The following is a 27188-nucleotide window of genomic DNA, read 5'->3' as shown; positions in this document are numbered from 1 at the left end:
TGCAAGGAGTTTGCTTCTGCAATACATTCCCACATTTTGTACTCTTGGAATTGCAGATGCTTGATACAGTCTTTACCTTTATTATCACATTCCCCTTACATTTATTATCAATAAAGGTAACCATTATCATGTTAGACTTAGGAAGTGTTCTGTAGCTAGCAATCATCCTTTAGAGATCAATTATAATCCCAGTTTAAGACTCCAAATCAGTTCCTAGGAGAGACAGTGTACAAACAGACATGGCTAATGGGGCCAGGAAATAAAGGACCTAGGCAGAAAAAAAGAACAAAGAAAACCCAAACAAACAAAAAAACCCCCCAAAAACAGTTCCCTCCCAGCCCGTACCGTGGTCCCCCCTGTGCCAACAGCCACGGGGGGTTTAATCCAGGGACTGGAATAGCGACTGTCATGAAGCCGGAGCAGGGATGTCGGAGAACAGGCATGATCTCTATGAAGCGGCCTCTCCAACAGGCCTTTCGTAAGTGATTCTGTAAGGCCACATAATTTTGATTTCAAATTGGTGCTTACCAACAACATTAAGAGTTACTGCGAGAACTGGAACAGTGCATGGCAGAATGATTCAATGACCCTGCCTGGGAAAGGGCACAACCTCTTCAAGGTGAGCTAAGTTGAAAGCTTTATTAGACATTAAAACAGTATTTCTAAACAAGCTGAATAAACTAAGCCTTTTTATTTAATCTGAGGCCATTTAATGGCTATTTTTAGTATAACTTACTAAGGCTTAGCTTAACTTTGTACTTTGAAACATTAATAAATTAACTCTCCCTCTGCATTTTTTCAACAGCAAAATTCATTTCAGAGCGACACAGTACTATCACTCTCAGTAACGTCAAGGCCACAACCAAGCACACCCATCTCTTCTGAACTGTCCACAAATGATGCTCATCGCTGCAAAACTGCCATGAAGTAGAAATGTATTCAGTTATAAGGAAGTGCAAGAAAGCAATACCCTAAATTTCAACATCTGTACTGAAAAGCGTTGGTTTGTGTGGTTGTTCCGGATTTGGTTTGGGTTTGGGTTTTGTCAAAAGAAGCAGGTACTGGCTTGTGCAATAATAAGGACAGGCATTTGATATTGTTGTTTTATTTCTTTTTAAAAATTCGACAATTCTCAATGTATTATTCCAGCAACATGCTACTAAGCACTCTATACATTCCTTTCTTCAGAATAATTCTAACTAGATCTTGGCAGGGATAAACCAAGTAAGAATTACTGACTTTAATAGTACCAATCAGAATGAAACCAGTTGAGAACTCCCCTGAATCTGATGTTATATTTGTGTGAAATAGGACTACTCATATTTAATACTGTGTTGTCTTAAATACCTTTTGAAATATAAATATTTAGTTTCTCTATTGGAAACAGTTGTGTGTTTATTTTTTTCATCTTATTCAGAATAATAAGATAAAAATTTCCATGGGCATGAAAGGGAGTTTGAACTAGGGTTTTGTAAGGCAGGCTTTAAAATAGTGCCTGAACCAGTTCTTCCACAGAGTTCTTGATTAAAATCTACATACCTTCAATAACTATTTTCAGCAGTGTAAATTATGTGTCCTCGAAAAAGTTTTAATGAAAACCATTTTAATTAAAACTAGTTTGACAGCCCGAATATGCAAAGTCAAACCACAGGATACTAAAGTGCTTTTTGAGATTTGTCTGTGTATCTACAAACAAAAATTCCCTTGAACAGCCTATGGAGCAGAAACAATTGTGGTAGCAATTAAAAGATTTTCTGTTGTCAGACTCAAGGTAACTAGTTAAATTATTCCGTCATTTTTAATTCTAGCAAAAACAATCTCTTACAGGCATGTACGGTTTTGTATGTTATTTCCTCAATTGTTTAGAAGCACACTCTTATATTCTCTATTTTACAGTGTTGTGCTTTTATGTTTATTCATCTGTACCAGTTTTTAGCTGAAAATTACTGTTCAATTTGTACAAATCACCCATGATTTAAACTGTATAATTACATTTCATGTAATCTCACAATTTCATTGGGTAATTAAAAGATTTTCTACAGCTTTTTTATCAAAAAAAGCAATATACAATTAATTAATCCCTGTAGGATTCTTCCCCCCTCACAAGCATTGACATTACGTATTTAAACACATCGGACCAAATCCCTGGGCGTGTCTGATGAGTTGTGCAGAATCAGACCCGCATGCAAAATGGCTCAAAGCTCACCTTTCACAAAGGGCTGGATCCTATTGTGGGGCTACGGCCTTGTCACAGAGAGAGGGGGGGGAGGAAATAAGTGTGAATGTCTAAATTACATCAGCTGTGCAGATACAGCAGACCTTCGTGCAGGAAGAAAGCCCCGGAGTATGCCCTCTTACTTGAGTTCTCCAGCATTTACTGCGGTATTTTAGTAGTGCATATGGAAAGGCTATATAGAACTCTATAGCACCAGAGGATTATTCTTAAAATCCTCTCTGGGGAAATTACAATGAATTTAGGGCCAGCTTAGGGCTGGTATTTTAATTTTCAGTAGCTATACTATTCTAGAGGATCTAGCCTCTATCATCATAGTGCAAACGTAACCTCCTGTATGGATACCTTCTGGTAATAATAAAACAACATAACCTTAATGAACAGAGGTACAGTTTGTTAACGAGGCATGGTACGTTTTACTCAGTTATGCACCTAGGCACCTTCTTTCATTGCCAAGCCATCCACTTTTCAGAAAGCATTTTAAAAATAACATCTCCTTTGATAAAAGTAGATGATACGATTTTTTTTTCTTCAGTAAATTAAGAAAGTACAGTATAAATTGATTTTTCCAAAGTCGTTTCTGTTTCAAATGGGCTGAAAAAAGTTACAATGTTTAATGATACTTTTTGAATGGTAACTAGTTCACAAACATTTTGTACGGAATGAGAAAACTTCTGTCTGTGACAAAAAAAATAACCATGACTTCCAGCGATTTACAAGCAGTATTTTAGATGCCCCCATCACCTGAAGTTCTGTTGATGATGCCCTGCACCAACAGAACACTGTCCTACTGATGATCAACATTCATCTTCTTTATACGATGAAGCAGGGCATCTTTTTCCATTTGGACCTCAGCAAGAGCCATTTTGGCTTTGGCTAGTTCCTGTTTGAGACATTCATTTTCTTCAATAAGCTGAAACAATCGGGTTAGAAAAAAGCATGATTAGTACTCCTGCAGACTGACAACTTTTTCCATTACAGTAACTTTTAAAACACCATGTGCTCACATGCATGGCCAAGTGCAGGTTTGTTGGGGCTGAGTCAATTGCGACCGATTCCCAGTCAGTGAGTGCAGAACATGGAGAGGGCTGGTGCAGTTAACTCAAAAGGCAGGATACCCAATGTTTTAGCTACACCATTTCCACTCTGAAGTGGAGTGGAAATGACACCAGGTTCTTAGCCCTAGGAATGGACTCCTACCCAGTGGAAAAAACAGCCAAATTGATGTATGGGTTCTGTCATCAACAACTCAAAAATCAAGGTATGATTGACAGATTAGTAAGGGTCTGACTTAACAGCCTAGTCCTTTGTCAGTTGTGATGTACAGGGATGAGGGAGATGGGGAAGAGAAGGGACTTGCTCCGTCATAAAACTCCCTCTGATGTATAGGAGAAGAATTAGACTGCAGTGTATTATTATCCTATTTAGGCAGTAGTATTAAATTTATTTTGCATGCCTAAGTACTGAACCATACTATAATATCCATAATTCATATTTTCCATCTCAAACAGATTTCTAAATAGAACTAACCCACAAGCCCATCCCCAGATAATCTAACAATTATGATGATTAATTACTGTAACATAATTTTGAGGCAGGGGGGAAGGTCAAAAGAATTCTTAATACCTCATTTTTAAGGAAGTCAGCTGAATCCCTGCTTGATTTAGAAGGTCCAGGAATTTCACAAGTCGTCTGCGTGGCTTGGTCCTGTGTTTTATAGCCAACACGTCCAGTTGCTTGCTGCAATGCACTACTTGAACTCTTCATCTTTGACATATCATTTACTCTTTGATTGTCTACATCACAGAAAGATACTTAAGAGTAGTGCTTAGGATTTTGCATCTTTTTTTTTTTTAAAGTTTGTTTCTCTTCAGCACAAAATTAAACACATCTAAACAAATATACTTGTAATATTAAGTACATTTATATTTACCTCCCAAAATCAAACTTTAGAACAAAAAAAAATAATTAAAGGTCATATGCCCTTTTGGAGGAAGACAGAAAGGAAAGAAGGCATGAGAAGAAGCAATATGTAGCTTCCAGCTTGAAGAAAATTCTCACATTTTAATACCGACCAATATCATCACCACAGAATATGCATTCTGAATAATTAGAAGTTTGAGACTATTAATATTGCTATTAATATACTGTCTCCAGGTACAAATGAGATCCAAGGACTGAATTTACATTTGAAGACACAGTGAGATAAACCTGCAGGATCAAGTTTTTAAATTAGAAAAAACTTAAATGACTTGGCATTAAAGAAACTTTCTAGCATTTATAACTGAAATGCACTGCAACATTTGTTAAAATATACTGTTGTACGCCAAGGGAAAAAATGAGGGTCATGGTCCTTAGTAGTCTAAAAAATACTCTGGGTCAGTTTTTTTTCTTTTTTAAACATTTCCTTCTAAACAAGAGTTTTCTGTTCATTAACCCCTCCTCCCACCACACACACACACACACACACACGAGGACTCAAAAATGTAGCACTGCAGATACATAAATCACTGCAGTTGCAGACAGCATCTGACCCATGCCTTTGAAGTCACTGTACCTGAGCAGTCCACGACAAGAATAGAGATCAAATCACTTCAGCAAAAAGGGAAGAAAAAAATGAGCTGAAAGAAATCTGAAAACTATGTATTTTCTCACTAAATTACTGTTTCTTCCAATGTTTAGTATAAAAAGATGCCCAAAATGCATTGAACATATTTAAACACTTAAACAATGTACTAGATAATGTGGAGCAACTAAAATACAAGCAAATCATGCCACAGCATACCTCTGAGAAGTCTGGTCCATCTTTGCTCTACCTTCCCATCAGGTAGGTGAAGAGGTCATTAAGATCACCCTGCAGCCTCCTCTTCATCAAGTCCTACAGTACGTTGCATATTGTTGGATCAATATATTCAGAACCTGGATGAAAGGGTGGGTGCGCCCCCTGCAATTTTGTGAACACCAAACTGAAGGGTAAGTGACTGACACACTGAGGGGCAAGGCTGTTGTTCAGAGGAACCTGGATAAGCTGGAGAAATGGGCTGACTGGAGCCTTGTGAAGTGCATCTGAAGCCAGTGTGAAGTCCTGCAGCTGGGAGTGAGTAACCTCTTGCTCCACTACAGGCTGGGGACCAACTGGACAGAAAGCAACATTCCAAGAAATGACCTGTATGTAGGCCTTGGTCAATGAGAAGATTTACCATGTGTCAGCAGTGACCTCTGACATCAAAGACCAGACACATACAGGCTGTACTAGCATGGGTACAGCTAGCAAGATGAGGGAAGTTATTATTCCCCTATACTCAGCACCACTGAGACTACATCTGGGATACTGAATCCAGTTTTGGACTCCCTAGTGTGAAAAAGACACTGACAGTAAGATGATCACCAAGATAATCATGGCCAGGAGCACATGAAGTACAAACGAGGGGCTCAGAGAGATGCATTTGTCAAATCTGAAGATGAGAAGGTTATGGGGTGATCTTAATGCTGCCTTTGCCTACCTAGTGGAAGAGTATAGAGAAGATGGACCAGACTTCCCCGAGGTGCTTGCAAATTGCTCAATCACCTCCGTCTTAAGGTGGCAGGACAGGAGGCAACAGACACATGCTGCAACAAAGGAAATTCCAACCGCATGTTACCAAAAAATTAACCATAAGGGTGCTCAAACCCTGGGACAGATTATTTAGGGCGGGTTGTGGTATCGCCTTTTTGATGCTCAAAACTTGACTGGAAAGGGCATTGAGCAACTTTATCTAATCTGCCCCTGCTTTGAGCAAGCAATAGGACCAGATGACCTCTAGAGGCTTCTTCTAACCTAGAGTACTCTATGATTCTTTGACAGATCTGGGAAAGATAACAGTAAAGTTGCAACTCTAAATGTATTGCCTTGTCACAAGTATTTAGTACTTGCCCGTACATGTAGAAAAAAATTTTAAGTGTACACGTTTCATGAAAAGTAGGAAGACAAATCACTGTTGGAAATACAAAACTCAGTGCAATCCCAGCCGTGAGCTGCCAGGAAACCATGGTAACATATAGAATTGAAAACTGCTACTCGTACTTCTCAAATAGTCTTTTGTTTTACAATATTCTCTATTACTACCCATAACACAAAACCCCAAAGACAACAGGTAACGAACCACCTTAGTAATCTGTAAGGAAAGGCAATTTTTTTTTGTTTCATTTGTAGTCAATCAAAGGAACCTTACACTTATCATGACAAAGTGATATGCACTGATGAAGCATATCCTGATGAAATTATATGCATGTTTTTATTTCTCTCAGATTGATTCAGCTGTGGGTTGTTATCATAGCCAATACACTATCCAAAAAGGTAATTTTCCTCTACGTGACTACACTTAGAATTAAGGTATATGGCAACACAACTTACACAAATTATCATTAGTTATCTTTTCGTTATTAGTCACATGTTTGCACAAAGGAAAAAAACCCAGTATTAACAATAATTAGATTATAATATTGAGATATCAAAGTGCAGAAACATACAAACCTCTAATGAGAAAAGAGCCATCATCATTTCTTTCTATCCAGAGTATGTCAATATGCAGTTTTATGGGTACCACCTCAGATGCCTTGAGATTTTCACGTGGACTGTCATCCTAAAAAATACAAGTATTAAAAATGAGTTTACCAGGAAATCAAAATAGCTAATTAAGATGTTCAATTAAACATAAGTGGATTTAATGAAACTTGAAAGGGAATATTTCAGAGTGGAATTTTCTAATAGGATCTCCACTAAACTTTTGCTCCATTTTTATTTTCCCTGGGGATCATATTAAAGGCCCAAATTTATCTCTGGAGTAAGTCTGCTGAACTCAATATAGACAGTCTGACTAAAATACTTCAAAGAACTTTTATAGACATGTCAATAAGATTATATCCCAACTCAAGACATTCTTTAGCTCAGGAGCTCTCAGAGTCAGTGATAAGAAGCCTGCACTATATATTATCTGATTTTCCCTTGAACTATTCAAAGATTGAATGGGTACAGCTATCATTCTTGAGCAGATTTTGCCTTTTTAGAATTTAGTTTGAGATGACACCAGCTGCAGTTCAGTTGTATTACTGTACCCAACAGATGAGAAACTTCACAAATTACTTCTTTTGGGGTCTCCCCAGGAAGTCTTTATAGTTCATTATCCCTGTCAAGCAGAATAACACAGCCAGTATTATCAGAAACTATACATACCAGCACTAAGCACATAGCAAGAAGGCTGTTGAAATATAACTGCCAAAGTTTCAAGAAACAGTACTGAGACTGCAGTAGAAAATGCAAAAAATAAAATAACTTTTCTTAAATTCTTCGTCCCCATGAAACACACTGCATCATCTCATGCAGAAGAAACAGAATATACTGCATTGAACAGGCAATGCAGCATAAATTTGAACATACCATCTCACTCTTTACTACCCAACAACTCTATAGAAATGAATCATCTGTATGTCAAATTTGCAGTTTATCTACCATCATGAGTAACTTCACTGTGACTTGTGTGCACTGCTGAGTGAGCATTTCAGTGCTTTCACTACCAAGCAGGCTCTTATTGCTGATTTATTAATGTATACTCCCCACCTCAAACAGTTGTTTTCTCAATAACATTTTGCTTAAATCTGCCTTCTTGCCAATAAACCAGCACAATGCTGTTTTATATTTAAGTGACTACATGTTAACACTTTCCTTTTTGCATTTGGGCATTCACATTTGTGATACATTGAAAACTGAGGAAGAGATCCACAGCTCTTACAGAAAGTGCTTGTGCTACTCCTGTAGTAGAAATGCCGAAGGATCCTCAGGGGATGGAAAAGCTGCATCAAGGAGGGAGGGAATACTGATGCACTTTGAGCAGAACACTATAGAGGTAACAATTGCCCTTCCAGTCAAGCATGATCTTAGCAGAATAAAGGCCTTAGCCCCAGATGCAGAACTGGAGCTGCTATTCCAGTCCTCACTTTGAACAAAGTTTATATGGGCAAATATTAATTTCCAAAGTAATGTTACGATTATCTTATCTTTACATTGGTTTGGGGTTTTTTTTGTCAGTTCCCCTCCTCCCCCAAAGGAAAAAAGCGTCCTTATCTTTATAGTCAATGGTTGTTCAGCACAGAACTCACCACCTCCTTTAAATGTCTGAAAGAAAATCCCCCAGGAGACTTAAGCAGGAGTGTCCTCTTAATGTTACTATTTTAAGCTATGGTGGCAAGAAAAGCTAGCATTATTTAATATGAGTTTCTAGGTAGGGCAGAGCATGAAATCTGGGTTCTCATAAACACTATTCAAGTGGTTTGAACTGGAATTCCCATAACCTTTTTCCTTCTTTTCTACTGAACTTGCATTGCAAGAACTGTCCTCTAAGTAGGAGAGAGAATTAACCTCTAAAATCTGTGTTTTGTAATTAGAAAACCATTACTATGCTAAGGAAAAAAAGACCAACTAGAAAAACCCATATTGTCCCTCTAGGAGCTTGGCGTATCTTACCTAAAAAACTCCCAGACACTGTCACTCTACAAAAGAGACTGGGAGCAGAGGAAAAAAGTGCAAAATATTAACTTGTATAAATAGCTTGGTCATGCAGAGAATTCCCCTCTAGGCATACCACAGAGCTAACCAAATCTATGGATTTTTAAATGGTTTTAGTGTTATCTAATGACCTTCCAGAGTATGATAGCAGTTTCTTTGAAGTTAACTGTATCCAGATTAGTAGTTTATCATCAAAGAAAGAACACCACAATTTCTTTAAAGTAGCCAAATAGCTCATTGTTAACATACTTTTAAATTAATCCTCGCATTACAAAGTTTTATCTTCATAGGCATCACTTCCGCAACAGTTTCATCTTCTAGAAAATGCTGAATGTTTGTGAGGGAAGACGTTAGAAATTCAGCACTGAAGTTCTCTATGTGACACTGAAGAAAACCATTTTTTACAGCCAGCAGAGAATGTATGACAGCACTAGGCCCACTTTCCCATCTCAAACTAATCTCAGGTGACGAATTAGCTGGTCCAGCTGCAGATTTACAGTCAGAACCTGTTGCAAGAGGAAAGCAAATTTGCGTTAAAGTTTTGCAATGTATAAAAAAGCAATTATGATGCAATTACTTCTACCTCTATTGTCCAACTGATTTTCCAGAAGTACTTTACAAGTATTATCCATGAATTACGGCAGTGCAAATACAGAATTTCAGATCAAATCTCTAACTATTATCACTTCAAAGTACTAAAAAGAAATAAACAGTACATACAAGGACTAGTACCTCACTGTGACAACAGACAAGGACAATACAGAAGTATCACCGTGCACAAAAAATTTTGTTTCCTCAACATCTTGATGATGGAAAACCGATTATTTTGCATACTTTTCCACTAACTCCTTCAATTTTAATTCAGAAAAACATTTAAGTCACTTCATGCTCTCAGGAAAGCAGGTATTCTCTTGGAAAGGCAGAATTTCCCAACTCAGGAACTTACTTGCTAACACACAGGAACATAAACAGCAATGCAGTAAGATGGAGAACATCACCACATGGTGCTTCCATTACTTGGGTGGAAGCAGATTTGAACCTTAAAACCCCCCTAGCAGTTTCCTGTTTCAGTATCTTTAACCAGTAAGGATAACTGCAACATTCAACTGAACAGTTCTAAAAATAAAATAAAATTAAATATTTAAGGTAACCAGATATTGGGGAGGGGGGGGAGAAGAGGGGGTGGAGAAGGCCAGTATCCATTTACTGTACAAAAAAAAGAGTGTTCACCACCAGAAATAATTACCCCATGGGATTCTCAAGTCATTTGGTCACTATGATGGTTGACCTACAGACATTATCTGTATGACAAAAAGCACATTCACAGTAATTCTATTAAGAAGCAAACACTGAAGCTTGAAAGAGAGTTGAAATCAAAGTAACTCACGTAAAATCCACTGAATTATGTCCATTTATATTAGTAGAGCATTAACTGTTAAACAAATTTGAGAGAATTGAATTTCCCTCAGAAAAGTCCAATATTTACAAGCTTAGAAACTGGAAAAAAGAAGTGGATAAAGTTTAAATTTAAAGATGAAGTAAGACTTCCTTTCTCTATTTTTATTTCTTTAGTATTATTCTTACTCCTGTCCCCATATTAGTGACATGCAGTTTATTGTAGTCTCCCCTTCTTGATTTCTGCTTGTGCATATATGAGCAATTACCAGAAAGCTAAAGAGAAGGCATACCGGAAATCTACTAACAACCTTCCAATGCCTATGATGAGGCAATGAAGACAGAGCCAGGCTCTTCACAATGGTGCTTGTCCGAAGGTTGAGAGACAACAGCTCAAATTGCAACAAGAGAGGTTCAAACTGAATGTAAGGAATGAGGAAAATTAAGCAGTGGTGCAGGTTTCCTGGAGAGGTTGTGCGATCTCTGCCCTTGGAGGTCTTTTCTTAGACCTGATGGGATAAAGCTCTGAACAACCTGGCCTGATCTGAGGGCTGACCCTGCTTTGTGAACGGGATTGGACTAGAGACACCTTGGCATCACCTCCACTGCTCCACCCTCAATTATCCCGTGATCCTATGAAGTGTAGGTTTCCTCTGTGGTGGCTTCTTTGCTGTGTACCAGCTAATGTTAAGTAATAACGCATACTGTAACGAATGCAGCGTACTTTACCCCTCCATTTCAGAGACAACCTACTCTGAATAATCTGACATGTACTGCGAAAAAAAACCACAGTATGCTGGTGAGCTGCAAGTTACATTGCTTCTCTTCAGTAAAGCTTATCCTGGATATCTTTATATAAAGGAAAACCACAGAATTAGTGTTCCTTCTGAAACTACACATCTGGTTTACAAGGCACTTGGTTAAAAGTCCAAGGCATCACTGCTGATCACACCACATTTGCGAGACACAAGCTTTTTGATATATCAAGTCTCTATAGATACACTCAGGTATCCTGTTAAAGACAAGACATTTGCAGCATTTGAACATATTTTTAAAAGGTATCATTAGTATATTGACAATTGCTACTGCAAAGCTATAACAACTGTTCACAGTTTTAGTATTTAAGGATTCAGGCTCTTGATACGCTAAACCAGATGAGGCACAGGTCAAAACTGTAGAAACCAGATGACAATTCACTAAGTCACACGGACACTGTGCTGGGTCAGATTCATTCAGAAACTTAGGATGTTAGCTCTGAATGAATAAAAGTTATGCAGATTAGGCAACGTGTTCACGCTGCAATTACAGCGGCCTCCCATTGGTATCTCATAGATCTTTGCAACAATCCCTTTTGCATCCTCCCCAAGTCTTGTCCCCAAGATCAGCATCTCTAGATCCATAAAGCCTTTTCAAGGTAGGATCATAAAGCGTAAGCTTTCTTTATGAACAGATACAGATGTTCTGCTGTTGCAAAGTTGCAGAAGTACTCAGCCTGGTCACTGGCCAGAGACAAACCCAGAGTCAAGCCCAAGCAATGACCAGTTACCAGTCACAGCAAGTTCTCCACTGGACCTCGGAGGAATTCCTCTTTGCTCTTGGGAAGTAGTAGTAGGGGAATGTTACCTGTTCAGTTCCTTTTAAGTAATACGTGATGTATTATTTTCCAAAACTACAGACCAGATTGCTCTGAGATGCCTCTGGAACCTTCTGCAGTGGTTTATAAAGGGCCTAATGAGAACTTACATGAAGACAAAGGACACTGGGGCAAAACCGGCTTTGGACCAGGTTCCTAACAAGTGGAGAAGTGGACTACGTCCCTAGTGGGGACACTGATACAGCGCCTAGAAAAGTTAAACACCTACTGTGTTCCTGGACAATGTGCTTCCTCTGAGAGGCAGCCAAACTAAGGAAAAACAGATGCATGCAATGCTTACAGATACCAATCATAACTAAACATGCCATCTCTAGGAAAACAGCTCCAGGAGAGTAGTGGGAAGAAGGTTTTCAGCAGTCAGGAGGAACTGTTTCAGTGTCTGGTTTGTATATATCTATTTTAAAAAGAAAAAAAACAAAAGTAGGGTAAGAGGAGGGGTGAGAAGAATAATAATTAACTTCCTATATTCATCCCAGAAAACAGGCAGACTAGTCAACTTTTCTAGACCAAGTGCAATCAGACAGACGTACAGCAAGAGGCAGTAACTTTATTCAAGTAATACTGCCCCAGCCTGAACTTAGTACAGGTCTGAAAACTGTAATTTCAAGTTTCAGTACAGCATGCAACAGACGTCACCTGGAGTTACAGCAGCCTGGCAGAGTAATTAATTTGCTCTCCTATCTATAGATTTATTGGATTCCTCTTTCTGTATGGTGCCCAGTTCTCATGGATGACCTAGCACAGCAGTAGAGTCAGGGCATATGCACGTATCTATTGGCACTAGAGTCAGGGTAGATGAACATATCGTCGTTGACAAAGACCAATGGGAAGAACTGTAAATGAACATGAGCATCTTCAGCTTCTGCTGTGAACCAGAACCTCTCCCTTTGCTGTGAATAGAGGTTTCCACAACACTAACAGCCATGACTCAATCCTTCAACCCTTCCAATGTTTAAGAAGTGCTAGATCTCACATTTCCCCCACCAAAAAAAAAAAAAAAAAAAAAAGCACACTGTAAGTATCAGGTATCTTCTGTGGTTCTAGTCCAGACAGAAGACAATTAGCTAGCAACAGTCCTTGAGAGGAAGGGCAACTCGCCAGATGGGAGAACAATGACCACTCTGTCCAATTAGTCTCTGCAATTGGTTTGGGAAACTTTATTTCCCCCAAGGATCTATTATTCTTCCCACAAATACAGAGAAAGAAACAAGCAGTATGTGCCCTAAGTATTTCTGGACCAGAAACAACTGCCTGCATCATTGCCAGAGAATCCACCAAAGCATAGAAAAGCAACAGAAGAAATGACCACACATTCAGGCTCAGCCATGAAGTCAATCTTGGTTATCTTGCAGACATCTGAAAGGGGCACAGTCAAGAGAGGATGGAGTAAAAATTGCATTAAACAATTCAGAAGCTGCTATGAACTGCTGATCCCTTCTCCAAGCATGACAAGGTCTCAGTAAAAGCACGGTCCCTCCCAGAGTACCTCTGCCGTACTCTCTTCCCCCTTCTATCGTTATTGCTGCCAGACAAGCTCTGATAAAGGCATCGCGCTGCAGCCAGCCCTGCAGGGAAATGCACAGCTGCCACTTTGCCCTCAAACTTATTCCAGCTATTAGGAATGCTTTTCCCCTTCTACACCTACTGCTTTAACAGTATAGTGAGTTTTAAATGGTTATTTTTACCCAGAACACCTTCACAGACTGTAATTATGACTTCATTATTCATTGCTTTGCATGGTTCCTCAGTTTACTGGTTATAATTGTTAATTCAGCACTTGAGTAAGTTTTATTAAAGGTCTTGGGGCATTGCTTTTATTCGGATATTTTCTTATGCTTTTGCTCACTAGTTCCTTTAGTTGTATTTTGTTATGTTAACTCATTTAAGTTGTTGCTTTTTCCTAACCTTGATCCTTTGGATTTTTATTTTTTTTTAAATACTGTTTTCTCCCTTTGTTCTTCTATTGGAATAAATGTGGGAGATGGGGCGCAGCAGCAGAAAATTCCTGACTCAGTACAGAAAGCACAGTCCTGCAGTGCAGACAAGAAAAGATGTATATTACAGAATGGGAGCGACCAGCAATGTATAAAGAAAGTTTTGTTGGCCCATCCATCCAGGTAGCCACCAGAAAGGGAAAAGAAGAGTTATGAAGTGGAAGTATTTGGAGATTCCAATCACATTATAACCTTTTGCCCACAAAATAATCAGCCACTGCACAAGCGTCTCATAATCAGCTGAACCAGAAGAAGTAGGTTCTAGTTTTAGATACACATGAGAGCAGGAAGGTGGCATGTTCCTACTATTTATTCCCTCTTGCTTTTACAGAGGATATGACAGATAACAAGAAATCAGTTTGCCTGCTGTATGAACTGAAGGTCAGCCATGAGTCTTCCCTGCTGGACCTCCTTCTTGCCTTCAGATGCCTGAATACAACTGCAAAATCATGTAACAGTTGCACAGGCAGCAGCTGTTGAGCTTACCAGTACATGGGCTCTTCAGTTAGGGCAGCAGAGGCTGTGCTACCAAGCACAACTTCCTGAAGAAAATCTATGCCGTTGGAAGGCTGGAAATAAATGGCAGCTAACAGCTGCTATAGCTGTTTCCTGGGAAAGGAGATGAACCAGAAGCAGGAAGCAGGTGCATCAGGGATCTGCCCCAAAAACCCTACAGCACAGCAAAGCTGGCATACAGCAATCCACGTGGAAGGCTGGCAGAGGGGAGCAAAGCAAACTGTGACATGAAGTGTCAACGCCAATACATCACGCCAATAAAAAAAAAAAACACCAAACCTCACAGTGTGTGAACTAGGTTTTCTGGCAGAGAATGTATATGTACTCATGCCCAAGAACAGCTCTGACAACACACTGGTTGATCTAGTTGTGCAAGTATCTGGCATGAAACTACACCCTGTGTTCCCATCAAGCTTTAAAAACATACAAAAAGAAACAAAAAAACCCCTGTCCTTGCAACTCGTCTTTCCTGACACAGACTCAATTTTTAACTTTTCTTAAACTACAGGTATAAATCTGTTTAAACTGTGGGTGTTAATTTAATCTAGAGAAATACATCTCAAAGAAAAGAAACAGCCCTTGAAACCAAGGTACATTTAAGCAAAGTACATTTAGAGGAGTAAGAGTTCCATTTTCATAAAACAATAACATACTCTAATGCAACTTCTTTGATTTAAAAAAAAGCAAACTAATAACCAGAATTCAATGCAACACTTTTTTTTTTTTATCTGCACTATCAGAAATGGATCCATTTTTATTTCCTTCCCTTTTAATGTATGGCAACCATGAAAGAAATGAGAGCAGATATTCTAAACCAGCACAAGAAGGATGCTATTAGAATCACAGAATCATTTAGGTTGGAATGGACCTTTAAGATCATCAAGTCCAACCATAAACCTAGCACAACCAAGCCCACCACTAAACCATGTCCCTAAGCACCATACGTATATGCCTTTTACATGCCTCCAGGGATGATGACTCCACCACTTCCGTGGGCAGCCTGTTCCAGTGCTTGATAATCCTTTCAGTGAAGAAATTCTTCCTCATACCCAAGCTAAACCTCCCCTGGCACAACTTGAGGCTGTTTCCTCTTGTCCTATCACTTGTTACTTGGGAGAAGAGACCAACCCCCACCTCACTACAACCTCCTTCAGGTCGTTGTAGAGAGTGATAAAGTTTCCCCCTCAGCCTCCTCTTCTCCAGGCTGAACACCCCCAGCTCCTTCAGCCACCTCCATCAGACTTGTGCTCCAGACCCTTCATCACCTTCACTGTCCTTCTCTGGACTCGCTCCAGCACCTCGAGGTCTTTCTTGTCCTGAGGGGCCCAGAACTGAACACAGCACTCGAGGTGCGGCCTCACCAGTGCACAGTACAGAGGGACGATCACTGCCCTGGTCCTGCTGGCCACACTATTTCTGATACAAGCCAGGATGCTGTTGGCGTTCTTGGCCACCTGGGCACACTGCTGGTTCATGTTCAGCCGGCTGTCAGTCAGCACCCCCAGGTCCTTTTCCACCAGGCAGCTTTCCGGTCACTCATCCCCAAGCCTGTAGCGTTGCATGGGGTTACTGTGAAGCAAGGGCAGGACCCGGCACTTGCTCTTGTTGAACCTCATACAGTTGGTCTCGGCCCATCGATCCAGCCTGTCCAGATCCCTCTGTAGAGCCTTCCTACCCTCCAGCAGATCAACACTCCCACCCAACCTGGTGCAAACTGACTGATGGTGCACTCAATCGCCCTTCTCCAGTTCACTGATATTGTACTAACATAAAGCTGGTTTTGTGCTTTAAGGCTAATAAAGTGTATTTATTTACTTAGAACAAATGTTTCCAGCTCCAATTTCACAACACTGAGATCTCATTGTTAGTTCTTACCAACAGTTCTGTTGCAAAGATAGTGTCGAACGCTGACATTTCCCAACTGATTTGGTATCACTTGGTTGACCTGTAGGCATATTTCTGTGTCATCACCTCTGATGTCAATTTCACCCTTAACACCAAATATTTGGAAAACCACAACAGACATCTGTCAACAAAATCAAGATAAAATAATATAAGATTATAAAATGAATTTACAGTAGTTATTCTTTTTTCAGTTTTAAAGTGTCTTACATGTCTAAACCCTTTTCCTCCACAAAAGGAAAAGAATCTTTGTATCCATAACCCTTGCTCACAGAAAAGCACAAAGTTTTCTCATTTCTTCCTCTTTTCTTTTTGTACCCATTGGCTTGACAACAGGTTGCTCAATTGTCTGTCCAAAGACAGACACTTGTATTTATAACCTACTCATACCAATTCAGATTTGGCCAGAAAAGCCATGAAAGTGGGATAGACTTTCCCCACTCTGACGAAGAAGCATGTGACCTAAATTTTCTAAGGTTGCATTAAACTTCATGCACATCATAAGCACAACCAAGCATCTGAGGTGCTGAATCAGACCAGTTTAAAGAACCAGGATAGGCTACTAAACTTTGGCTATCTGCGTAGCAGTCAGACTTTTTTCTCTATTTATTGGATTGCAGTATCTTTCAAAAAACAAGTAGCGGCCAGTTTCAAAAGTCAGCTTTGGTATCAGAAGATATATGTCCATCATCATTATTACTATTTTGGGCTCATTTTTCTAATGACTTTTTAGTTATATTCTACAAGTAGGAAAAAAATATGCTAACATGCATTTGCATAGCAATCTGAATGAATTCTGTTTTTTCCATATTACCTATATGCACAGATGATTGAAAATTTTTTTTAAAGGAACCAATCATTTAAGTGAGCTGCTTTTTTCCTTTCTTTTTTTTTTTTCAAATGAAGGTGATCCACAAATATTTTAACGCAAAGGTAGGATTACATGACTAACGTTACTAGAAAGGAAAATATGTCAGCAAGCACACAACAGGATTTCAGTAAATTCACTGTCTTTCTTTGCACCCATATACTCTTAGGTTTCCAGTTCATGACCTTAACTGATACAAGAATGTAATTTAAGAAGCATTAATGAGGGCAAGGATCAGCAAGGACTAAGTAGACAGGCAGATGGAACAAGCTGGACCCTGCATGGTGTCTCAGGGAGGGAATCTCTCTCTACACGCACTATTCTTATATCTTCTCTAAATACTGAACATTGTTCTGACATACTCCTGGACAAGAAGCATCTCTGATCTGACCCAGCAGGGAAGCTGTTACGCTTCTATTTGCATATACTACAGAGTGCTACCAGTGCTAAGGAAACATCTCCATATAAGAGATATCAAAGCTCTGGTGCTTTCTTTTATCTATATTTGATGATGTTAAAAAGCTCCTTTTAAATATGTTCAACAGAGCATAAAAGAACACGATGATATTACAAAATATTGTTATGTACTAAAGCAGAAATATTTTCTGACATATTTAAGCAGCTTCTGCCATTTATCAACAGTGGCTATAGAAGAGGTAACAAGGACAGAGAATGCTCAGTGTAACTTGGATTATAATCTTCATTTGTACTTAATACAAGTGCACTAGATCCATAGGCTTACACAATGCACTAACAAAAGCTCCCCAAACTACTCGAAAAATCACCTCTAAAAGCATTCATTTTAGTTCTATTTTAAGGTTTAATTTACTGAAGCATGTATTCTAATGGAATTCAGTAATATTACCATTTCTTCACTAGTCTCATGGGCATTCTCTGAAGCAGCACTCATGGCATCTGGAGATGATCCATCACAATTTTCAATCACTGTGCCTCCTTCATGGGCATTTTCTGATGGACTTTGATAGTTTGTGGCTGTAATACCTTCCATACATACATCAGAAAAAACGCAAAGTTAGCATAGCATAACCTGAATCACTCCTGTATTAAGAATAAAGTCAGTGTCTGTTACTGTATGCATACATTAACTCATTTTTTAAGATGAGTTGAACAGCTTATTAAACTAGTATTTATGACTGAACTGCCAAATCCATTCCTCTTACAGAGAGTTCAAAGTTCTAGATGCTATGCAAGTAAGGCAGGATATAGTGACAAAAACACAATGGCACTCTACATGCATTGTTCAAAAAATGGTGAAGGCCTTTTCCAGTCTTCCAAATCAAATATAGAACTGATCCAGCAGAAAAAAAAGATTAAAGATTCCAAGCCATGTATCTAAAACATTGCACAGTGCCTTTAGAGCAAATGTTTGCAGTTTTGAGAAATGTTTTATGTTTTGAGAAATAAGCTATATATATTTTCATTAGAGTGATCATGGCAGTGTTTCCTTGACAACTAGAAAGCATGCAGTTAAATATTTTTTAACAAGATAAAAAGACATACAAAGGTTATTTAAAATGAAAAATGTATTTTATGGCATATTCCCACATAAGCACATGCAGGAATACTCCTACAATCCAAATATATAACAGGTTTGCAAATGAAGCATTCTTCTCATTATTGCTCTAGATTGAAAAGAAATCCTACAGAAAAAAATATTGTCATTTTTTCTTCAAAGCAGAATTCATGAGAAAAGAGGTACCAATAGAGACTTCTTACTGTATTTCCTGACACTAGAAAATTATTTAACCAGTTTTGCCAGAGAGCTACTGTATCATTACAATCGCATAAGTTCACAATACTACAGACTATATAGGCATACTTACCATATGCCTGAATTCCTCCCTCAGATCAGGAGCAAACGCTCATGCATAGATGAGCAAAAATTGAACAAATAGCTGCCATTAGACAGTCAATAGCTAGGAACTGCTCTGTAAGTAACAAGCTGCAAGGAGACTACCAAATCTATCTCCCTCGTAATTGGCATGGTGAGTATTAGTGAAAATCCATTTCTTTTTCATTTACTTTTAAAATTAAAGCTTCTTTACCACTTCAAGCATAATGCTGCTACACGGTACAAACCTGTAGACACTTACAGCCAAAGCAATCGCTTTTAAGCAAAGCCGGGAACAGTTCTTCTTAATTCAGAGTTGCAACATAGCACTGCAATGCTTTTACTCAGCTCAAGAGAAGAAAATTAAGTAGTGTTTAATTAAGTAGCACTACTTAAGCAGCACACCTTATTGCTTTTCCTTGAAATGAAGTGCTGTGAATATACTTGATATTACTGACTTGAAAAGCTAACAGAAATAGTGCTGTAAAGTATCCAGGATTTGCTGCACTACAATCCTTTTGAGTATTATTCTAATAACAAACAATATTTTTGTGTATTGCTTGAAAACATCTTATTAAACCTACCCACCTTTCTCCAGAAAGCTTTGGCTGTCACTTCCGTCACTCTCTATCAAATGATCTTCTAGCATCATACTATCGATAGAGATGGTATCCAGAGAGACTTGTGATGGACTTCTCTTCATATTCTTGTAAGAAACAGAGAATGCAGGGAGGTTGGACGGGCAGCGTTCCTTAGGCTTTGCGCTTTTTAAATATAAAGATATTAGGAAATTATTATTTCAAATTAAAGGAATTACATCAGTTACTTAAAAAAAAATTCCTCTAAACCAGGCAAGATATAAAAGAAAAAAATCTGATTATTCAAATCCTTGGCAAGAAAAGGAGATAAGCATAGAAACAACATGCATTCCTGTAGATATTTGCGTCAATATTTTTCTCAATACCTATTTCACAACATTTAAACTGAAAGTAAATAGTTTAAATCAATTAACTAACAGTTCATTTTAGCTTTCACTGAATGCTGGACACTGCATATCTTATATCTTTACATACTTTTGAAATTTTCATCTACTAGATGCTCATTTTCGTTGACCATTACTAAAAGTATATTGCCAACAAGATTGATAAATATTTTTCAATAGTAAGCAGACTCATTTAGTATTAAATCTTCTATACCTTGATGAAGACTGGGGTGCAAACATTCTAACTGAAGTCACTTTGTCTTTGTTGATTTCAAGCTCTTCAGATTCTAAGGCAGCTTCTGTTTCCAAGTCAGTCACTTGGTTAGGACAGCCTTCAGTTGTGCCTTCCTGTTCATTTAACTTATTTGAGAATATGTTTTTGTCATCCTCTTTTTCAATGAAAAATTCAGTAGAATCCTCCCTCTTATTTAAAATGGGCTCTGAATCCCTAGGATGCAAGCTACTTTTCTCACTCAGAGGTCCACAGACTTCCTCTGAATCACTTCTACTAAAAAGTCCACTGCTTCCTCCTTCACTCGTATCTCCCAAACCTTTATCTGACGCATCATCTGAAAATGATGTTCCTTTCTGAAAATCCGTATTACTATCTGACTTAAACAAAAGAGGATCTATTAAAATTCCTTTATTAACTTCAGTATTCAAAGACTTGCAGTCATTTACATAATCAAAATTAGTAATACCAGCTTGCACTATCTTATTGCCAACTAATTTACTCTCTGAAGTAAGAGCTTCCCCATTTCCCAAAGGGGAGAGTTCTGACGCCATGGGACTTCCTTCTTCCACAACTGGAGACTTACAAGGGTTTCCCTGAGTCACTGGATGGAGCAGTAAGGCCAGTTCTGCACTTTTCAGTAGGATCCCAATGCAGACATCCGTTTGCTTCGCAGGTTTTCCCGTCACTGCTTCTACATCATTCCTTAAGTTTTCCAGGAGTAATACAAGAGATTCATGGAGAAACAACAAAAAAAGATACTGGTAATGATTGATCTGCACACTTACATGTTTTTGAACATGGACAAGAACATGTACATCTGCATCAGAGGAAGAGCTTTCAGAAAGCACTCCCAAAGCATCTGACATTTGAATGCCATTAGTCAAGGGCTCCATCTCACTGCTGTAATATTCCTTTAGAAGTTTTTTACGTTGTAGTCTATTAGCAAGATCACTAGATTCACTTTTTGGAATGTTCAAAGCTGTCTGATTATGTGATAAAAGCTCTTTTTGTGACTTTGCAAATCTTACTGGCTGGCAAATCCAAAGTGAAAGTGGGAATGAGTCCACAAAGCTTATTGGTCGGCCTTTCCCACTTTTCGTTCCTTCATAGTCTATCCAAAACTGGGAAAAATGCAAGGCCCAAACATCAGTAGCTGCAGATGTCTTTAATGCATATTTATTCAATTTTGGGATGATATAACCTTTATAAATGTCATGCATTTTAGTATCTTGTTCATGGGCATGTCTCTGGAAGATTGGATGCAAAAGATTAAAATTCTTCTGGGATTTTGGAAAAGTGGTGAAAGTTCTACTGAAAAAGTCACAGTCTTTGAAGTTCTGAAACAAAGCTTCCAGATCAGAGTGTCTGCAGTTTGGTGAGTATCTTGTATTCGTAGCAATCATCTCTGAACTTTGAATGGAAAGTGCACAAGGTTGATCTTTATGAATTTCAGATTTGTTTTCAGATGGGATGACGAACTGCAAGAAAGAAATATATTTGTCTAGTTAGAAATATGTAGATTAAGAAGGTATACAATTAAATAAACAAAATAATAGCCATGACAGCTAAAAGGAATATAAATATATTTATAAGTAGAACACAGAACAGGGATAAGTCAGGCTCACAGATTATCATTTGTGTTTCCTCTCATTTTTAAGAAGGATGCTGTGGCATCTAAAACTCATTGTTTGTACAAAACATAAGGGTCTCAGGCTTTTCTTATCTGAAGGATTTAGATTTAGGTCAGCTAGATTAAGCTGAAGCGTTTCATTTCTTCAACTCAGAAACACCTCGGCAGAAAGTTTCTTCAAGTGTTCCAAGTATTTACCATTTGAACTCCAAACTGTAAATCTCTGTTTTTCAATCTGATTTGTCAAATAGGGTTTTTCACTACATTGAGTACTACAGTATTTTATTTCTACGTTAATGTGATAAATAATATCGTAGTTTTGCTTAAGTCATAAATAGACAGGCAGTTGGAAAGAATGTAAGTTTGCAGGTACCCAAGTATGGGGACGGAGACAGGGCATTATGTATTCAGATATAGGGTTAAGATAAGTATGGGGACAGAGACACCACTTATCTTAGCCATGATTAGCCTTTTCCTGGATGACACATTCCCGCCCTTATCTGGAAGAGAGGATTAACTGCCCACTTGGGTTTGCAATGTTGCTGAAACAATAGAGCACAAGCACCGGAATAAGAAGTTTAACTGAGAGGAAGACTTTGAGCCTTCACACCATGACCCCCAAAGAAGACCCCTAGACAACAGTGCGCAGATGCAAGTGGGAGGGAATAGACGTAAAAAACTTCGGGGAAATCATTTAAATGTGTATAAGACTTCTGGGAAATGACATGAATATGAATGACTGTCCTAAATAAATTTGTGGAAGTTAGACTAACCAGGGTGCACGCAGGGGGATCACGGGGGCGATGTCCTGTGCACCCAGCGCTGAAATAAACCTTTGCTTCACAGACTTTGTCCACTCTTAAAAACTACATAGGTGAATGTTTCTCACAGTTAAATACAAGGAAACAATTAAATGTGCTAATACAGCTAATATTCTTAACATTGTCAGACAATGGTCACAAAATACCTATTCTGTATTCTGCAATCATAATAATTTCTTCATCATAAAAATAAAAATATATTCCAATTCCTAAAAACCAGCAAAATAGTTCAGTATACTGGATTTAATTTAACTTGCATCTCTTTAGTACAAGTTTTAAAGGAAATATGTATTTTATGCCAAATCCTGCATCTGATGATTGGACACACTAGTTCTGCTAGTATCAGTGACACTACTTTCTGTCACAATATCTCAATGCTGAATCTGGAAAGATCAGATTAAAAAAATTATCCTAAAGACACTTAAAAGGTGGGAGTGATGAAGCTTCTTCATGTAAATAAAAGGACTCAGAACAAAATAACCAAATATGTAACTATATAATAATTAACTATATGATATGTAAACATCAAGAAGACCAATAATAAAAGGTTCATAATTTGCTAGAATAAAAATAATGCAGTTAATATAGGGATGAAATCATTAATATGAATCAAGGTTTGAGGGATTTAAGAATACTTCTACTTTTATCATCTCTTAGTTTAGTGGGCTATTCACATATAGTTATTCAATATCAGATCAGTCCTATTTGTAGTTGCCTGGTTGTTGGCTCTCAATAATTGCTTTCATTCAGTACAAACCATGTTCTTCTAAAGTTCCATTAAATAGGCACCAAGTGCCTTAGGAAGATAACCATCTCTCTATATGCTGACTTTTTAGAAGCCTTGAAAGCTCCCCTGTGGGCACCATCGAAAAGACTCATTGTTTTGTTCACCTCTGAACCTTGGAAACCAATGCCCAATGTAAATCGAGGGGTGGGGGTGGTGGAAAATTGTCTGCTTGATAATCGTTCTCCTCCAAAGAAGGAAAAAAAGGAAGCAAAAATCTGATGTTTGGCTACATTAACAACCGCCACTCCTCTGGAATAAACATACAGAGAACTTGTGTACCTGAACTACAGCCAAGGGCCAGCGTGAAACAGAAAATGGTGAGAATGAGTCTTGGAGAAGGAAATAAACCTTCAGATGAACTCCTTTCTTTACTCCAGACATTCACTAACAAGATGAAAGAGTTTTGATGTACTACAACCAGAGGAACAAGGGAGGGCCCTTGCATTAATACAGAGTGCAAATATGAATTTTTTGCTTGTTATTTTTACTACAATGCTCAATTTTTTTCCTTCTGCTATGTTAGCTTCACTGAACACAGTGAAATAATTTATAAATACTCCCATTCAGGTCTTCAATACAAAACAGAAATACCCCTAGGATGTAGATGAATTAGTATGGAAGACAGCCGTCTGTCTTCAAACCATCATATTTCTGCATAGTTTTCCAGAGCAGCATTGCTTATTGCGTGGGTTGTTTGTTCATTTATTTGTCCATTTATTCCTTAAGCTGCTTTGCTAACAGCTTTACAGAGTAAGAGAAAAATTATTTTCTTCCAAGGAACCACAAAACCCCTCCTCAATGACAGCATACCTTTAACATTAGTCCATCAACTCTAACATCCACGTGTTCATCTGATTTTGAATTGTCATTTAACTTGTACATGGCCATGAACTGAATAAGACTCTGTTTCAGATCCAACACAAACTGATTTAGCCAAAGAATACTTCTCTCATCCAGGGTGAACTGTAAAGCATTCAGCTGGCCATACAAATTTGGACATGGAACTAAAAGAGAAAAGAAAACAAAATCATGAGAATAAGTAAAATATTTGGGGGTTTGGGTTTTTGGGCATTTTTTTTTTTTTTTTTTCAGTTGTGTTGTCTGAGGCCTCAGACAAGAATCCACCTAAGGACATAGTATTTGCAACTGTGACCAACACCTCCTGAGGAGCACAAAGAAACCAACAGACACCAACTGAGACCAAAATAAGGAACCTGCGACACACTGATGAGCCAAGACAAAGACCATATACGGCAGAAAGACCCAGAGTTCATGGAAAGGGCACTAAGAGACACCTCTTCGGATAACCACTAGGGACTACCAGCAACCACTGAAGACCCCCATGAAAGCCCCTCCCAGACCTAGGCCGCATGCATAATGACTATGCAAATATGATAAACAGCTCCAGCAAATGGAATGATATGTACGATCATCCCGGGAAATTTAATGGCTATGTATGTAACAGGGAGATAAAAGCTTTGACTGATGCGACATACGGTATGCACATTAGGGGGAGCAATCCCCCTTGCACCCAATGGTACAATAAAGAGAATGTCTGCTTCTTAATACTATATTGGTGTTAAGAGGTTCATTCCCGATTTTAGTGACAGTTTGGGGCTTTTTGGTTTGGTTGGTTTTTGGGTTTTTTTTTTGGTTGGTTGTTTTTTTTGTTTTTAAAACAAGTGCAGACTTACATTTTCACCAGCATTTTGTATCAGCGAAAAAATGGAAATCCACTCCTTTGGTCCCAAGGAAGAATACATTGTAAGGGGATACCTAAAGTGATGCTTCTTTCTCTCACCCCAAGCAAGTAACTGAATAGCTAATGTAAAAGCTAATATCAGAATATAATGAAGTCTGAGGAAAGGGGGAGATTGTCCTCATTACAGAGGAAGGGCAGGACCAAGGAGATTTGCTGTCCTCAAGTCTCATCCCCAAGAAATCCACTGACATTTCTGTATATAAAAAAGGGCCAGACCCATAACACATTAATAAAAATAACTACCGCAGATCTTCATTGCATCTTCGATGCTACTGCAATAGCTTGAGTTCTTTTATGTGGCCAGACAGTGGAACTGTACAAACAATGTATGTATGTTAGAGAATGAATAATTCACGTGCCAGTAAAAATGCTGTGAGTGTTTTCAGACTTAAAAACCGTATTTATAAAAACCAGTATTTATAGGAGTTTGCCAGCAGCAAGCTCTGTGGAAATAGAGCAGTGTTGTGTTCTTTCCATTTTAGAAAGACATTACCGATTTCCAATTGTCAACCCAGCATTAGTATTAAGCTTCCTAAAGGTGAAAATAACACAAAATTTATGGTTCGGTACCAAAAAAAAAGTCTTACTAGGAAAGTCCTTTCCATCTGGGTAGTAATATTCAGTGAATTCAATATGAATAGCTGGCATTTCTGGTGGAAGATAAAGCGACTTTTTATTGCAAGAGATCAGAGCTTTAGGGGAAGAACGACACTGGTCTGCTGTTGAAACCTATGAAAGATAAAAGATTAATTTCATTAATACATTACATTTTTATGAATCCTTAAGCATTTGTAGTTGCAAGGCATTGCCCCTAGTAGCATAACATTCCACTGCTCTCAGATGTAGATCCCCAACTACACAAAGTGCTGACAAAGAGAAACACCTAGTTGCCTTGTAGCAGAAGCAATCTGCATAGAACAGTTTCATAAGAAAACTGTATCATATTAACAGTACCAGATCCCCTTCCTTCATGCAAGGCAGGAGGCAGCAGGTCACTTTCAAAGGCGTTCAGTAGAAGCCTAGAATGATCTGATATCTTTAATGCAAACACTATAGCTCTTGTGTAAGCAATTATGCTAGGACGTGGTATATTTGCATACCGTCTATCCAAAAGGATCCCATATCTAGATGATAAGGGATAGATAAGCTAGGTAAGTTTATTACACAAGTGTTAGGAAGCCCTTGTACCGTCATAAGGACAGATTCCAGTACATGGGCCAACTCTTGACTGTATACTGCTAAGTAAGGTATTCAGCATGCACCTGGCAGAGATATGTATGCTTGGCCATGCTCGAAGGTCTACTTCACAGGAGAATCAAGACGCTATAGAACACTAATCCTCGATTTCTGTTTCCTTCCAATGTAAACCATGAAACAAGAAAGAGATCACCCTTAGATCTATATTTGACCTTAAATTTCTTGGAATGTACGCTAGTATAAAAAGCACGTTGTCAAAACAAAACTCTTTCATCCAACACTTAGTAGGTCAGACTGCTAGTTTAAAATTAGTCAACATATTAATATTGAATATATGATGATGTCTACTTCTATTAGTTTAACTGGAAATAATGAATATATAGCCTTTATAAGTCTGCTTCACTCTATGTAGCTATTTTCAAGTTGCATTTTCATCTCTGTATTAACACATACAAAAATTCAAGTAATAACAGATCTATTTAGAAAAACAGCTTTTTGTAAATTGTACAGAAATAATGACAATTTAAAAAATTGAAAATGTATTTGTGTAGGGACGAGGAGGAGACAAGTATCTGAAGAGTAGAAGGCAAATGAAAACTTCGAGAGTGCAAAATGATATTATAAAACCACTTCAAACCCAGATGAAGTTTCCTAGCAGCAAGCTGCAACCTCCCACTCTACCAGAAGTGATATGGCAAAAACATAAAAATTGGAACACTACAGAGGGATCTGGACAGGCTGGATCGATGGGCCGAGACCAATCGTATGAGATTCAACAAGACCAAATGCTGGCTCCTGCACTTCGGTCACAATAACCCC

At 38.3% G+C, this 27188-nt stretch overlaps 1 protein-coding gene across 1 annotated transcript; it reads right to left on the bottom strand.

Annotated features, from left to right (window-relative positions):
• Window positions 1-2740: 2740 nt before the first annotated feature.
• On the bottom strand, window positions 2741-25931 carry LOC104155568 (UHRF1-binding protein 1-like; the record flags this gene model as incomplete). Its single annotated transcript, XM_009705206.1, is given in 10 exon segments — window positions 2741-3146; window positions 3860-4029; window positions 6747-6855; window positions 9024-9280; window positions 16209-16359; window positions 17969-18105; window positions 19544-19719; window positions 20152-21650; window positions 24221-24414; window positions 25760-25931. Coding segments are annotated over 10 exon segments (2991 nt in total), but the record flags the coding sequence as incomplete, so codon positions are not given.
• Window positions 25932-27188: the final 1257 nt, after the last annotated feature.

The sequence above is a fragment of the Cariama cristata genome, unplaced genomic scaffold (assembly GCF_000690535.1).
Source record: "Cariama cristata isolate BGI_N322 unplaced genomic scaffold, ASM69053v1 scaffold16728, whole genome shotgun sequence".
Taxonomy (NCBI): Eukaryota; Metazoa; Chordata; class Aves; order Cariamiformes; family Cariamidae; genus Cariama; species Cariama cristata.
The sequence above is the reverse complement of the archived record's forward strand: the minus strand, read 5'-3'. Positions and strand labels throughout refer to the sequence as shown.